This window comes from Maniola hyperantus, chromosome 27 (assembly GCF_902806685.2).
Source record: "Maniola hyperantus chromosome 27, iAphHyp1.2, whole genome shotgun sequence".
In the NCBI taxonomy this organism is placed as follows: Eukaryota; Metazoa; Arthropoda; class Insecta; order Lepidoptera; family Nymphalidae; genus Maniola; species Maniola hyperantus.
In genome coordinates, this window is record NC_048562.1 from 262,336 (window position 1) to 275,868 (window position 13,533).

At 35.8% G+C, this 13,533-nt stretch overlaps 1 protein-coding gene across 1 annotated transcript; it reads left to right on the forward strand.

Annotated features, from left to right (window-relative positions):
* Positions 1-7,901: 7,901 nt before the first annotated feature.
* On the forward strand, positions 7,902-13,324 carry LOC117994708 (gastrula zinc finger protein XlCGF26.1-like). Its single transcript, XM_034982663.2, has 4 exons — positions 7,902-8,862; positions 9,198-9,515; positions 9,804-10,114; positions 10,982-13,324. Exons 1-4 carry the CDS (start codon positions 8,114-8,116, stop codon positions 11,236-11,238), a joined length of 1,635 nt encoding a protein of 544 aa, XP_034838554.1. The 5' UTR covers positions 7,902-8,113; the 3' UTR covers positions 11,239-13,324.
* The last annotated feature ends 209 nt before the right edge of the window (positions 13,325-13,533 follow it).

The window sequence follows — 13,533 nt, forward strand, 5'->3', positions numbered from 1 at the left end:
AAGATTTATTATTCTAAACTATTAAGTATACCTAATAAATAAAATAAAGTTATGTGTATTTAGAATAAGTACCTATATAAAAATAATCTGTATATATAAAAACAGAGAAACTGTGTGAAAGACAATATAAAAATTAGACTATACCTAATAACATAAATTTTTGTATGTATAATCGGTTATTCCCAAATACAAATAATATTAATTGTATTTGGGACACGCTAAAATTATTTCTAAGTATTTACATTTAATACCTATAATAACTATTACAAAATTAATGTACCTACTTAATTTTACTTCAATTTTAAATGCATTAAATTATTTTCATTTTCATTTTTTATTTTTTTTATTTTTACGTTCCTATGATTTCAACTTACCAGTCAATTGAGGAATTATTTTAATTTATTCTTGATTTAACGTTTCCTACCTACCAGTCAATTACTGTCGAAAACCAAAAAAGGGGGTAAAATAAATAAAAAACCCTTTTTTTGGTCGAAGACAAAAATTTTGTTGGCTCCCTAAATTTTTCAATTTAAAAATATTTGTGACGGTAGTCGTTGTGTAGAAAAAAAAAGAAACAAAAAAATGTTTCCAAAAAAATAGTTTGTCGTTTATCTATTTGTAAATATGTAAATAGACTAAAATCTCGGACGAAGAATCAGGTGGCTTTGACACACGCGTATACCCGAAAGGGACAAATAGAGCAAAAACCATTGATGTTGGAATCCCCTAGGGCAAAAACGGAGGGCTACGTCACCAGCCTACTGATTCGCTACCTCAGTGTCTAACACTGAATGATAGCCACATAGCTCATTTGACATTTATTTTTAACTAGCTTATGCCCGCGACTTCGTCCGCGTGGAATTAGGTTTTTTAAAAAATCCGCGGGAACTCTTTGATTTTTCGGGATAAAAAGTAGCCTATCACTCTCGTCTGTATCTATAGACTATACCCATGCAAAAAATCACGTCAATCCGTTGCACCGTTGCAACGTGATTGAAGGACAAACCAACAAACAAACACACTTTCGCATTTATAATAAGGGTACTGATTCATTGAAGGTTTTTCACGAAAATTATTTTAATATAGCTTAGTGAAGCAGCAATGAAAAACCAACCAATGTCAAATGAGTTCGGTGGCTATTAATTATTATTAGACAATGAATTAGTGAATCCGCGACTGTTACACAGCAATGTACCATAGTACCTAATTATGGCTTTCTACACACCTTCAACATGGAAAAAAATTGTACGGACGCGTGCCCCAGAATGTACAGAGATGATATATGTGCCATTTAATAGTAAAAATCTTCTATTTTAAGAAAAAAAAGTCGCATGTTGTTTTGCAGTCGTGGAATTAAATTTGTGATAGGCATAATTCAGCCTGGGGCAAAATTTCTATCCATCTCGTTTGAAACAAAAAACTGAATCAAAACTTGTAATAAGTAAGTATTTACAAATACCTACATTTGTACATTGTGCATTCTGGACACGAGTGAACTGTATGGAATAAGGAATATATTCTCTGATGAACATTAGGTATTTACTTAATTTAATTTTTTTAACAAACATCTTATTAAAAAAAATCTGACATCATTCCGATATCTATATATATAAAAGGAAAAGGTGACTGATTGATTGACCGACTGACTGACTGACTGACTGACTGACTGACTGATCTATCAACGCACAGCACAAACTACTGGACGGATCGGGCTGAAATTCGGCATGCAGATAGCTATTATGACGTAGGCATCCGCTAAGAAAGGATTTTTGAAAATTCAACTCCTAAGGGGGTGAAATAGGGGTTTGAAATTTTGTAGTCCACGCGGACGAAGTCGCGAGCATAAGCTAGTCTATAATATAAAAATGAATCACCAAATGTGTTGGTCATCGCAAATCTCGAGAACAGCTGAACCGATTTCGCTAATTCTTTTTTATAATATTCCTTGAAGTACGAGAATGGTTCTTACGGAGAGAAAAATTTAAAAAATTTGAATCGACTGTTAGGCGGAACGAAGTTCGCCGGCAGCTAGTAAGAAATAAAAATATAAATTATTACTCACAAAGAAATAAACCACTTCCGATGAGCAATAGAGACAATTGAAGTTCTAAATATTTTATTTTACTACGGCCATTAGGACGTTTATAGACCTAACAAGCTATAGAACTGGCATTAAAAATTTAAGCGAAACTAAACTCAAGGCCGGAAAGTCCTTGAGTGGAGACCGCGTTTAAGCAAGCGTAGTGTGGGACGCCCTCCAGCACGATGGACCGACGTATAAAGAGGCTGACGGGAAGTGATTGGATGAGGAAGGCTGAGGACCGGGTGTGGTGGCGTTCTTTAGGGAAGGCCTATTTCCAACAGTGAACGTCCACAGGCTGATGGTGATGATGATGAAACTCAAGGCAAGCTGAAGGATGTGCGTCAGTCAGTCTGAAGGATGTCAGTCAAGTTGGGTGACCGATTTGGAGGTCTGACCTTTTTTTTATTTACAGACTTACGCTTGACTGCAATCAGACCTGCGGGCAAGTGATGATGCAACCTAAAATGGAGCGCGCTTGCCTAGAAGATGCCTATTCACTCTTGAATTGAAGACACCCATATTAAAATTGGAGCGGGAAACTGATGCTAGAAGGGGGTTCCATATCTTAGCAGTTGGAATTAGAAACGAGGAGGCAAATCGCTTCGTAAGTGTCCGCCGAATTTGGATTATGTACGGGTGCAGCGGTGCAGACCTTGGCCTTTTCGTTTCTTAAAGAGCATTAAATCCCGTACAGTCGAGCCTTGTGTAAAAGAATTTGGGAACCGAATTACTATCTATTATAAAATAAACATTATTATCTCAAGAAAGCTCCTATCAAGACCCTGAATAGTGAGGATGGTGCAAAGAAAGAGCTCAAAACAGACAACACGTTAGGAACAACGTAAGAAAAAGAAAAACAATAATCTACACTTTTATTTACCTATTGGAAAGAGAAATATTTAAAAAAAAATTTTTTTTTTATAGTCAGTCAGTTTTCCTTTTATTCTTATTTTAAAGATTTGTCTGCTCTATATATACCAAGCTCTTCGCAAACACATTTGTTAGAGCAAGCGGTGTTTAATTTTTTAACCTTATTGACTTCAAGATAAAGTTTAAAATACAATAGCACTGTTAATTTAAATTGACAAGGTCCTTCAATAATTGCATAAGTAAATAACCAGAATCGGTGTCTTTTTAATTAATATTGTCAAAGATGGTTTCCTTTATTCAAATCTATCTATATCTAAGTATATAAAAGAAAAAGGTGACTGACTGATTGACTGATATATCAACGCACAGCCGTTTAGAAACTTGAAATTTTTACAGTAGGGTATCGATCATCCGCTAAAGTATTTTTGCAAATTCTACCCCTTAGGGGGTTAAATAGGGCTTAAAAGTTTGTATGAAAATTCGTTATTTTTAAATTTTTTTCATTAAAGTTAGTACCTAGTTAGTCTTTCAGTTAAAAATGAATAAACACTTACGAGTTATGTGGATGTTTAGAAATTTCACCCTCTAATGAATTTTCTAAAATTTCCCTCGAGTGAAGCCGGGGCGGGTCAAGTAGTTATAGGTAAATGAAGTGGGTAACCATTAGGTAACTGACTGACTGACTATCAACATTCTGTAGGTCGACAGGCCAGCCCAAGCCCTAGAAAGCTACAAATTTTCAAAAAGATTCCCTTTTTAATGTAGATAAGGAATAATACCGGATCTTTCGAAATTGTGTAGATTACTAAATATTTTTAAATACATATCAAAAATTGCGAAACTGGCAGGATTCGAACCTGCGTCTCCTGGGATCGCACCCGACGCTCTGACCGCTATAAGCCACGCGCGGTTAGCTCGCTGCCAGTGACGGAGATATGTGTGTTCACACAGTGCTGAAGCGACTGCTAATGCCATCTAGTAGCAACACTTTGCAGTTATCGAAACTACTTTCAAAGGCGCATATTACAATGCAGCTTTTTTACTATATTGATACATACGTATTCAAAAATTATTTAGAAATTTCCTTAAAGTGTAGATAAAAACACTATCATAAAAATATAATTGTGTAGATTAATTAATTAAGATTGAGATGTGTAGATGAATTAAAATAATTAATTAAGATGTGAGATTAAGATCACAGAGACATCATATCTCGTACAACCGATAGACGTTGGGGTCCCAAGGTGCTGGAATGGCGACCTCGCAAGTCGCACCGGAAGACGCAGTGTTGGAAGACCCCCCCTAGGTGGACGGACGTCAGACGAGTCGCAGGAAGCCGCTGGATGGCGGCGGCGCAAGACAAGACAAGACAAGATAAATAATAAATAAATAAATAAATAAATAAATTTCTTTATTTCAGGCCGTGGCCCATGTGGTGTTAGTAAATAAGTACACAATATTTAAAAGCTTAAGAACTATGTTAGTACGTACAGCTTATGATATTACAAGAGACCAAACCTAACATGTAAAGCTAAAATATATAAATATTTTACTGAATTAATATACTTATTAAGTACTTAGTTATTTAGTAGATAAGAACTAATTATAGAACAACCAAGAATCATCACAACAAACAATATCACATATGTCTTCCAATAGAATAAGTAGATTAAGTTAATAGATGTACATAATATACCTACCTTAAAATACTATAAAAATAACTTGATTATTGATATAAAAACAAACTAGCTATGTAAATTGTAGATATTATCATAATTATTAGTAAAGACTAAAGTGTAAGAATGATAATCACGCAAAAATAGTATGTTAACCAAAAAAATTGCATTGTTATTAGGGGTGACACTTTACCTACCTACTAAAATACATAATTATAATAATACCTATTGTCATTGTTAGAGTTCCGTACATCAAAATAAAAATGGAAACCGTATATAGGATTACTTTGTTGTCTGTCTGTCGGTCGTGTCTGTCACGAAAACCTATAGGGTACTTTCCGTTGACCTAGAATCATGAAATTCGACAGGTAGATGATTCAAAAAAATGGTTTACCTACCCTAATAATCATCATCATCATGATCAACCCATCGCCGGCTCACTACAGAGCACGGGTCTCCTCTCAGAGTGAGAAGGGTTTTGGCCATGTGCGGATTGGTAGACTTCGCACACCTTTGAGAACATTATGCAGAACTCTCTCTCTCTCAGTCATGCAGTTTTCCTCACGACGTTTTCCTTCACCGTTAAAGCAAGTGATAATTAATTACTTAAAACTCACATAACTCCGAAAAGTTAGAGGTGCGTGCCCGGGATCGAACCCCCGACCTCCGATTAGAAGGCGGACGTCCTAACCGCTAGCCTATCACAGCTTTTTTAACCTATTATGCTACTAATAGCACCCTACTAATAACTTTTTTACCCTACCTTTTACTTTTGTAACCCTAATAAGTAATATGTAGGTACATCCAAATCTGTTCAGGCATTCAAAAGTTATGATGGAGTGAAGATATTCACATACATAGATGATCCCTAAAAACATTATACTCGTTTTCTGGCAGTCGTGTAGTAACAGAGGTGTTGGCAGCCCTGATTTAAAGAGCTTTTTTAGATTTCTTGTTTCCAAGGCCACCTTCCGGTCTTGTTAAACGGCGCTGATTCTGTTGTTTTCGCTAAACTAAATTTAGAGTACCTAACTGCATCCTCTTCTTTTTAATAATGCTAAAAAAGGACGGAACAGGATTTAAAGACTCTAAAATAGTCATGCTACAAATTTAAACGATACGCTTGCGACTGGCAGCTAAAGTCACGAGGTTTGACAGCTCGAAATTAAACTTAAAACTGCCAAACTATGTCTGTCCTTTTTATATTATATTAGTAAGAAGAGGACGCGAATGCTCTAAAATTTAGTTGTGCTCAGAATCAGTACCATTGCCTAACTATAGTACGCGACAGGTCGAGATGGCAATCGGGGAGGGAACACCCGCACAGCCCCCGCGCTACCCTAATGTGGGGAATGCGTGACATGCGGGTGTGCGGGGCGTGCCATCTCGACGTGTCGCGGAACATAGATATTTCACAAACCGTCGTTATTTTACTAGCTCCATGAACACGTCACTCTCGTATCTCAGGTTACACGATACTGCTCACACGAACCCTGAAAACATTAGGTTCACAGATCTTCTTCTTCTTCACTCTGCGTTGGTTAATGATAACTGGCTGTAAATTAAAAAAAAACCCATATGGCGGCTATATATCTAGCGGATTCTAGCGCCATTTTCAAATGGGAATTTTTTACTTTTTAGTTCATTTTTGGCAGGACAGTAAGTAGGTATTTCCATCTACTTAAGATAAATACTATAGGTAATAGTTATGTAGGTAAAATTAGTCTGTATCTACGTAGGTAAGTTTTATCAATTTCATATCAAAGAAAGATTAAGTTAATTTTAGGTATATTAAGTAATTTAGTATTAAACAAAAACCGGCTGAATTCATGTGAGTATAGCCGAAGTAACTATGGTTTTGTAAATATATCACAAATTTCGCGCTCGCGATATTATGTAACTAAGTAATCGATGCCGTAAAATAATAATGTATGTCTAATCGAAGTTAAAATTAAGGGTTTCATGTGTGTCAAATAAACTCAACTAAACTTTAACTTATAAAGGCGGAAACAAACTATCGGACGTGTCCGTAAGCTGCGGCTGACAGCCGCGACAGATAGGCGTGCACGGCCGTTTGAAACGCGGCTTGGAACTCCAAAATGACGTATGAGTGCTCAACGTCAGCACAAAGTTACGTCCGCTACTTATTATTAATATTTGTTAATTTTCGATGGAAGTTTGATTTCTTCCGAAATTTTGTTCAAATATCGTCATATGTCAACAAATTAACACAAACCAATATTAAACTATACCTATAAACCTTCCTCTTGAATCACTCTATCTATTGGTGAAAACCGCATTAAAATCCGTTGCGTAGTTGTTGTATGAACGCGTAGATCTTTTAAACAAAAGATCTACGCGTTCATACATACAGACAGCGGGAAGCGACTTTATTTTATACTATGTAGAGAGAGACGATAGATAAGATTGTTAGTAACTTTTGTTTTAGTCTGTGATATTTCGTTGTTCTTCCATATTGCTGTTGTAGATTTAGAAATTAGAAATAAAAAACATTATAAAGTGTATTTTTTTGTTTCATTAAAACTATTCATAAGATGACACTCTGTATAGGTAGTTACCTAGTTCACTAACTAGGTATACAGGTGTAACCAGAACGATGGCAAAAAGAAGACAGGTGATAGTAATGATTACTGATATGATACCACAAAAAAATCAGTCAAGTGCGAGTCAAGCTCGCGCACCGAGGGTTCCGTATTACAGTCGTATTTTTTCTACATTTTGCACGATAAATCAAAAACTATGATTAAACTATGGCCAAACCTCTTCTCATTCTGAGATCAGACTCGTGCTCTGTAGTGAGCCGGCGATGGGTTGATCATGATGATGATGATCAGGGGTTTTCTTGGATAATAACTGGCTTAATGGTACGGCAATACAGCCCTGCCCCCCTTGCCTTGGAAAGTATGTAAAGTCTATCTAAGTGATCCTGTATCTTCCCGTGCGTGACTGTTACTTCAAACTAATAGAGAGTACAGTTCTTAGTTTGATCTTTAGTAATTTATCAAACTTGAATTTTAAAGCTACGATTTTCATAAATAACCATTGCACTATAACGATCGTAAAGTTAGGTTGTAAAGTTACGTGACGTCGTAAGGTTACGAGAACAATTTTTACGTAAAGTTTTAAGTCAAAGTATCCGAACGCCAATTATATCTGTGGATGTCAGACTACTCTTTACTCTATGAGATTCTCTATTCCCTGTATATTATAATACTCTTTGTTCTCTATTGTCTATGATTATTTGTATATGTAATTTTTTACGACAAAGTAATTTTAAAATCAATCTAAAATGTCTAGAACTAATTAAAACAAATTGTGTGGTGAGATTAAATCAGTGAAGTGCAATGTAATCGTCTATCAATTACATAAAACCAGACTATCTCGAAGAGGTTATAAAAACTGATTGCAGGAAATGTTTTGTTTTTAGTGTTTAAGTGTTTTAGCTCAAATAGTTAAAAACACGATGGAAAAATCCAAAAATGTGCACTGTAGGTTCTGTGCTGAACCCAAAAGCTCTGGCAAAATGCTCGACATACTAAACGACGAGTTTAGATACGAGGAGATTTCCAAAAAACTGAATTTTCTGAACGCTAATTACGTTGATGTAAATAAGGATAATATTCTTCCAAACATGATATGTTTCGTTTGCTACGAGTCTTTGAATAAGGCTTACGATTTTCTCGATAAAGTGAAATGGGCTCAGACTATTCTGTACAACATTTACCCTTTGGAAGATGAAGATTGTGTTTCTGACGATGATAGACCAGTCGGTTTCGATGAGCCCTCTAACACCGACGCGGGTTCAGATATAATAAAACTAGAGGTACCTTTAGACAAAATTGAGTTAAACAAGGATTTACTAGTAAAAAATGAACCAAAAGATGAAAATGACAGCCAAGAGAGTCAAATTTATGATCAAACTTTGAACGTACAGGATATATTAGATGCTGCATTGTGCAACTCTTATCCTGAAGTAACTTTATACGCTAAGGAAGTTAATAATAAGAAAAAGTCTATATCTCTATGGAAGGAGTATCCGTGGATATGTTCGCACTGTGATATAGAATTCCTGGATGTAGTAACGTTGAGGTTACATTCAAAGTTGACGCATGGTAAATGTAGTGCATTTGTTTGTATTGATTGCAATAATCTCGGAAATAATGACTTTGAGCCATTCATCAAACACGTCAAGATTCATAGAAAAAAGCTCAGGTATTTTTTTTCTTTATTTTTGTGAAGAAGAAAGTCAGTCTGTTGGTCCATTGTTACATTTCACTAAACTATGCTCAGTATTTTATCATATCACTAGATTCGTTTAGTGAAATGATCAAATTTATAAAATAAAAATAATAAAAACCCTTAATTTCAGAGTAACTACAATTTTTTTAAAAATTATAGTACAGTTGTTTGCATCACAATAAGTCTCTTAGCTCTGAGTGCCTCGCGGCAAAGGCCTCCTCCAACTCTCGCCAGTGCTTCAGGTCTTTTGCCACCTGTGATCGAATTTAGTTGTTATTTTATATATTTAGATATGTACTTTTTTTCAGAAAGCGATGCCACTACTGCGACGAAAACATAAGCGAAGCGTCTCTACCCTTCCACATTGAACAGCATTTCCAAAAGAGTCAAGTATCCTGCACAAAATGCGGAGAGATCCTCAAAAACAATGAATCCCTACAAAAACACCTCGGCGAGTACAATTCCGCCAAGCCCAAGAGGAAACCTCGGAGGAAACGTGGCACACCATTGACTATAGAGGATTTAACTTGTGGTTTATGTAAAAAGGTGTATAAGAACCCTAACAGTTTGCGTGACCATATGAAGATACATACAAATGATAGAAAGAAGAATTACACATGTGATAGGTAAATATTTTGTAATTTTATCACTACCCATATTACAAATGCGAATGTGTGTGTCTGTTGGTTTATTGGTCTGTTGGTTTGTCTTTCAATCACGCCGCAACGGAGCAACGGATTGACGTGATTTTTTGCATGGATATAGTTAAAGACCTGGAGAGTGACGTAGGCTACATTTTATCCCGGAAAATCAAAGAGAGAGTTGTAATATATCGTGAATTTTAACAATAATATATAGTCTTTCTACTTCTTAATTTGTCATAATCATAATTATTATGATTCTGATTATTACAGATGTGGGAAAATGTTCTACAACAAAGGCACGCTAACCTCTCACATCATGGCCCACGACAAAGTACGGCCCCACATATGCAGGATATGCAACAAGTCGTTCCTGTTCCCCAACATGCTGAGACGCCACGTGGAGATGCACTCCGGGATAAAGCCGTTCTCGTGCGAGCAGTGTGGACGGTGCTTTAGACTGCGGTACCAGCTGAACGCGCACAAGATCATTCACACTGACTCCATGCCGCATGTCTGTCAGTATTGCAGCAAGGCCTTCAGGTTCAAGCAGATTCTGAAGAACCACGAGAGGCAACACACAGGTATTTATGTCTATTCCTTGTCTCTCTGCCTGTCTTCTAGGTCAACGGGAAGTACCCTATAGGTTTTGTTGACCGATACGTCAGACAGACAAAGAGACACAAGGTGATAAAAATATATAAACGGTGGGCAAAAACTATTTGTTTGTTTATATAAGTTTATTTTCAAATTAGAGTTGAGTTGTAAAATCCACTTGCAACTGAACTCTAATTTACAAAGAAAGTTTTCGCTTAGAAGAGTTTCCAAAATTCTTATTCAATACGCGATGCCATCAATATAGAACCTATATTTTACATGCTGACAAATACGCCTATTGTACAACCCGTCGGAAATATCTGAGCACCTCGCTGAAATGCGCTTCCCCGCAGCTGGCCCATTATCGCCTATCCAGTACCCAAAGAGTATAGTATAAACCCTACCAGTACCGTTGCCAGTACCGCTGCCAACGTAAGCACGTTGCATAACGTCATTAAGCCCGCTGCTCGATTGCGGTAGAATGACAGCTACAATATCACGATCGCAATCACCTCTGATTGGTTGACGCTCGCTCATTATTGGCATACAGTTCATTGTTGCAACAAGAATATCACAAATTCAGCCAATCACAACAATTGAGATTGTAATAATGATTGATGCAGGTTTTACGAAATCGACGTTTGGAACGAACGACGACGTTGGACGCGTTTGGACCCCCCGTAACTTTAGTTTTAAGTTTGCGTAATAATTATCACCACTATATCTTACAAATCCAACAACTGACAATCGAAAAGAGTAATTCATTACCTATTTTGAATAAATCATCTTCGACCTGGTTCTCAGATATTAACGTCGGGTTGTACAAATTAAAAAAATCAATTAATCATTCTCAGGAGCGAAACCGTACTCCTGTCAAACTTGTGGCATGGAGTTCACGAATTGGTCCAACTACAATAAGCACATGAAGAGGAGGCACGGGCTGGACACTTCCAAGAAGAAGATCACACCCGAAGGCGTGTTTCCTATCAACCCCCAAACTGGAGAACTGGTGCAATACAGTGACGCTGGAACCGAGGAGTGGAAGACTAAGATTATGATACCGGGGAAACGGGGGAAGAAGAAAGTTATCAAAAGAGAAGATACTGTATAGTACTAATAGCATAATATTATTAAGTAGATTTTGCAACTTGTATGTACAAACATACTTTTGCAAATTAAAGTTGACTTGCAAAACCCACTTGCAACTGAACTCTAATTTGCAAAGAAATTTTTCGCTTCGAAGAGTTCAGTTGCAAAGTGGACTTTGCAACTCAACTCTAATTTATAAAGAAATTTACGTAAATAGCTTTTGCCTGCGATTTCGTTAGCGATCCAGGTTTCTTATGTCCATCCCCAGTATGCAAAATTTCGTCAAGATGAGTTAAACAGTTTAACCATGAATAGGTAACAGACAGACAGACTTATGCAAGACAGACTCACTTACAGATTTATGATATTAGTAAAAAATCCCGAAGGTGTATTCCCTTTTAACCCCCAAACTGGAGAACTGGTACAATACAGTGACGCTAAAACCGAGGAGTGGAAGACAAAGATTATGATACCGGGGAAACGGGGGAAGAAGAAAGTTATTAAGAAAGAAGATACTGAACTAATAGCATAATATTATTAAGTAGTAATGCCCGCGACTTCGTAAGCGTGGATTTAGGTTTTTGAAAATCTTGTAGGAACTCTTTGATTTTCCGGAATAAAAAGTAGCCTATCACTCTCCAGGTTACTCCACTCTCCACCCATGCAAAAAATCACGCCAAACCGTTGCACCGTTGCGACGTGATTGAAGGATAAACCAACGAACAAACACACTTTCGCACTTATGATAAGGGTACTGATTTTCAAATTAGAGTTGAGTTGCAAAGCCCACTCTAATTGACACTACTTAACTATACTCTAATTTGCAAATAATCTTTTCGCTTGAAAGAGTTGCAAAGTCCACTTTGCAACTCTGCTCTAATTTGCAAATTAACTATTCTAAATAAATAGCTGATGCGAATTCGTCCGCATGGGTTTAGGTTTTAAAATACCAGTGAAAACTCATTTTCCGGGATAAAAATATCCTAGTCTTGCAAATGCAAACTATACCTACTTACTTATCTATGCCCGACTTTATTCATATTTTACAAACAAAATGTCACATAATTTTTTATTTATTAAAATTTTGCCATAAGTACCTATTAAGCAGTATTGTACGTTTATCGTAACTTGATGCGTGATTAATATGTTGGTACCATTGCTTTATTTTTTTAATCCTTATAACTTAGGGTTCATTATTGTTTGATTTACAATAGTGCCAACATATTACTCACGCATCAAGTTACGATGAACGAACAATAGGTGTATAGTGCATTCACAATAAACGGGCGTGATTCCACTTGATACCGTTATTAGTAATAACAATAGGATTACATTCAACCTGCCACGTAAACAATAGGAGTAATAAACTAAACACACATAGAGCCCATTCATTTTTAAAGGAGCTTATAGTGTAGATACTTTTGAATTCACCCGCCACGACTTAATCCTATTGTTATTGTTAATGACGGACTCATTTGGAAACACGCCAGTTTATTTCGAATGCACTATACCTATTTCATCACAATAATTACAATAATATTAACTAAGTACAAAGCCTTAATAACTTACATAATAAAATTATTAAAAGTAGATTAATAAATTTAATTTAAAAATAAACTTTAGGTAGTTATATTTTATACAGCCATGTTGAGTATTATTTTCGAATATTCTTGAAACTGAAAATATTTATTTCTATTTTTTAAAATCCAAAAACGCAAGTGTGATTTGTTGTAAATTGATGATGACGAATATGCTACAGAACCTGGCAGGAAATATTGTACATCGACCTTTAGAAAGAGCGATAGCGGTTTAATAGTGTTGTCTCTGTCGTTGAGACCGACAAAACGTGACGTGACATAACGCTCTACGAACCCGAAATCTCTTTCTTAAGGTTGATGTTCAATATTTCTTGCCGCCTACTGTACATTATTAGTTACTTAAATAAAGTCGCACAATTAATTTCTTTTAGGAAATAAATTTTGCCATATTAATTATATTTAATGCTTGTATAATTTTACTCTCTGTTTTAATGTATTTAGAAAACTACTATTATGTTATAACTTAATTAAAACCTGTAAAATAAAATAATACTAATTATTATACATTTAGTCTGAGTTTGACTTTGAACCTGTGACCTCATAAAAACTGCATTCTAAACACTTTGCCTATGCAACTAGTTCTCTAAATATATTTAGGCTATTTCTTTTTATTAGTAAGTATTTATAAATTTATATATGAAATCTAGGCAGGTCCTACTCAATCAGTAGAACGTGATGATTCTGGGTCTACCTAGATTTTTTTAGTATTATTCAATTTA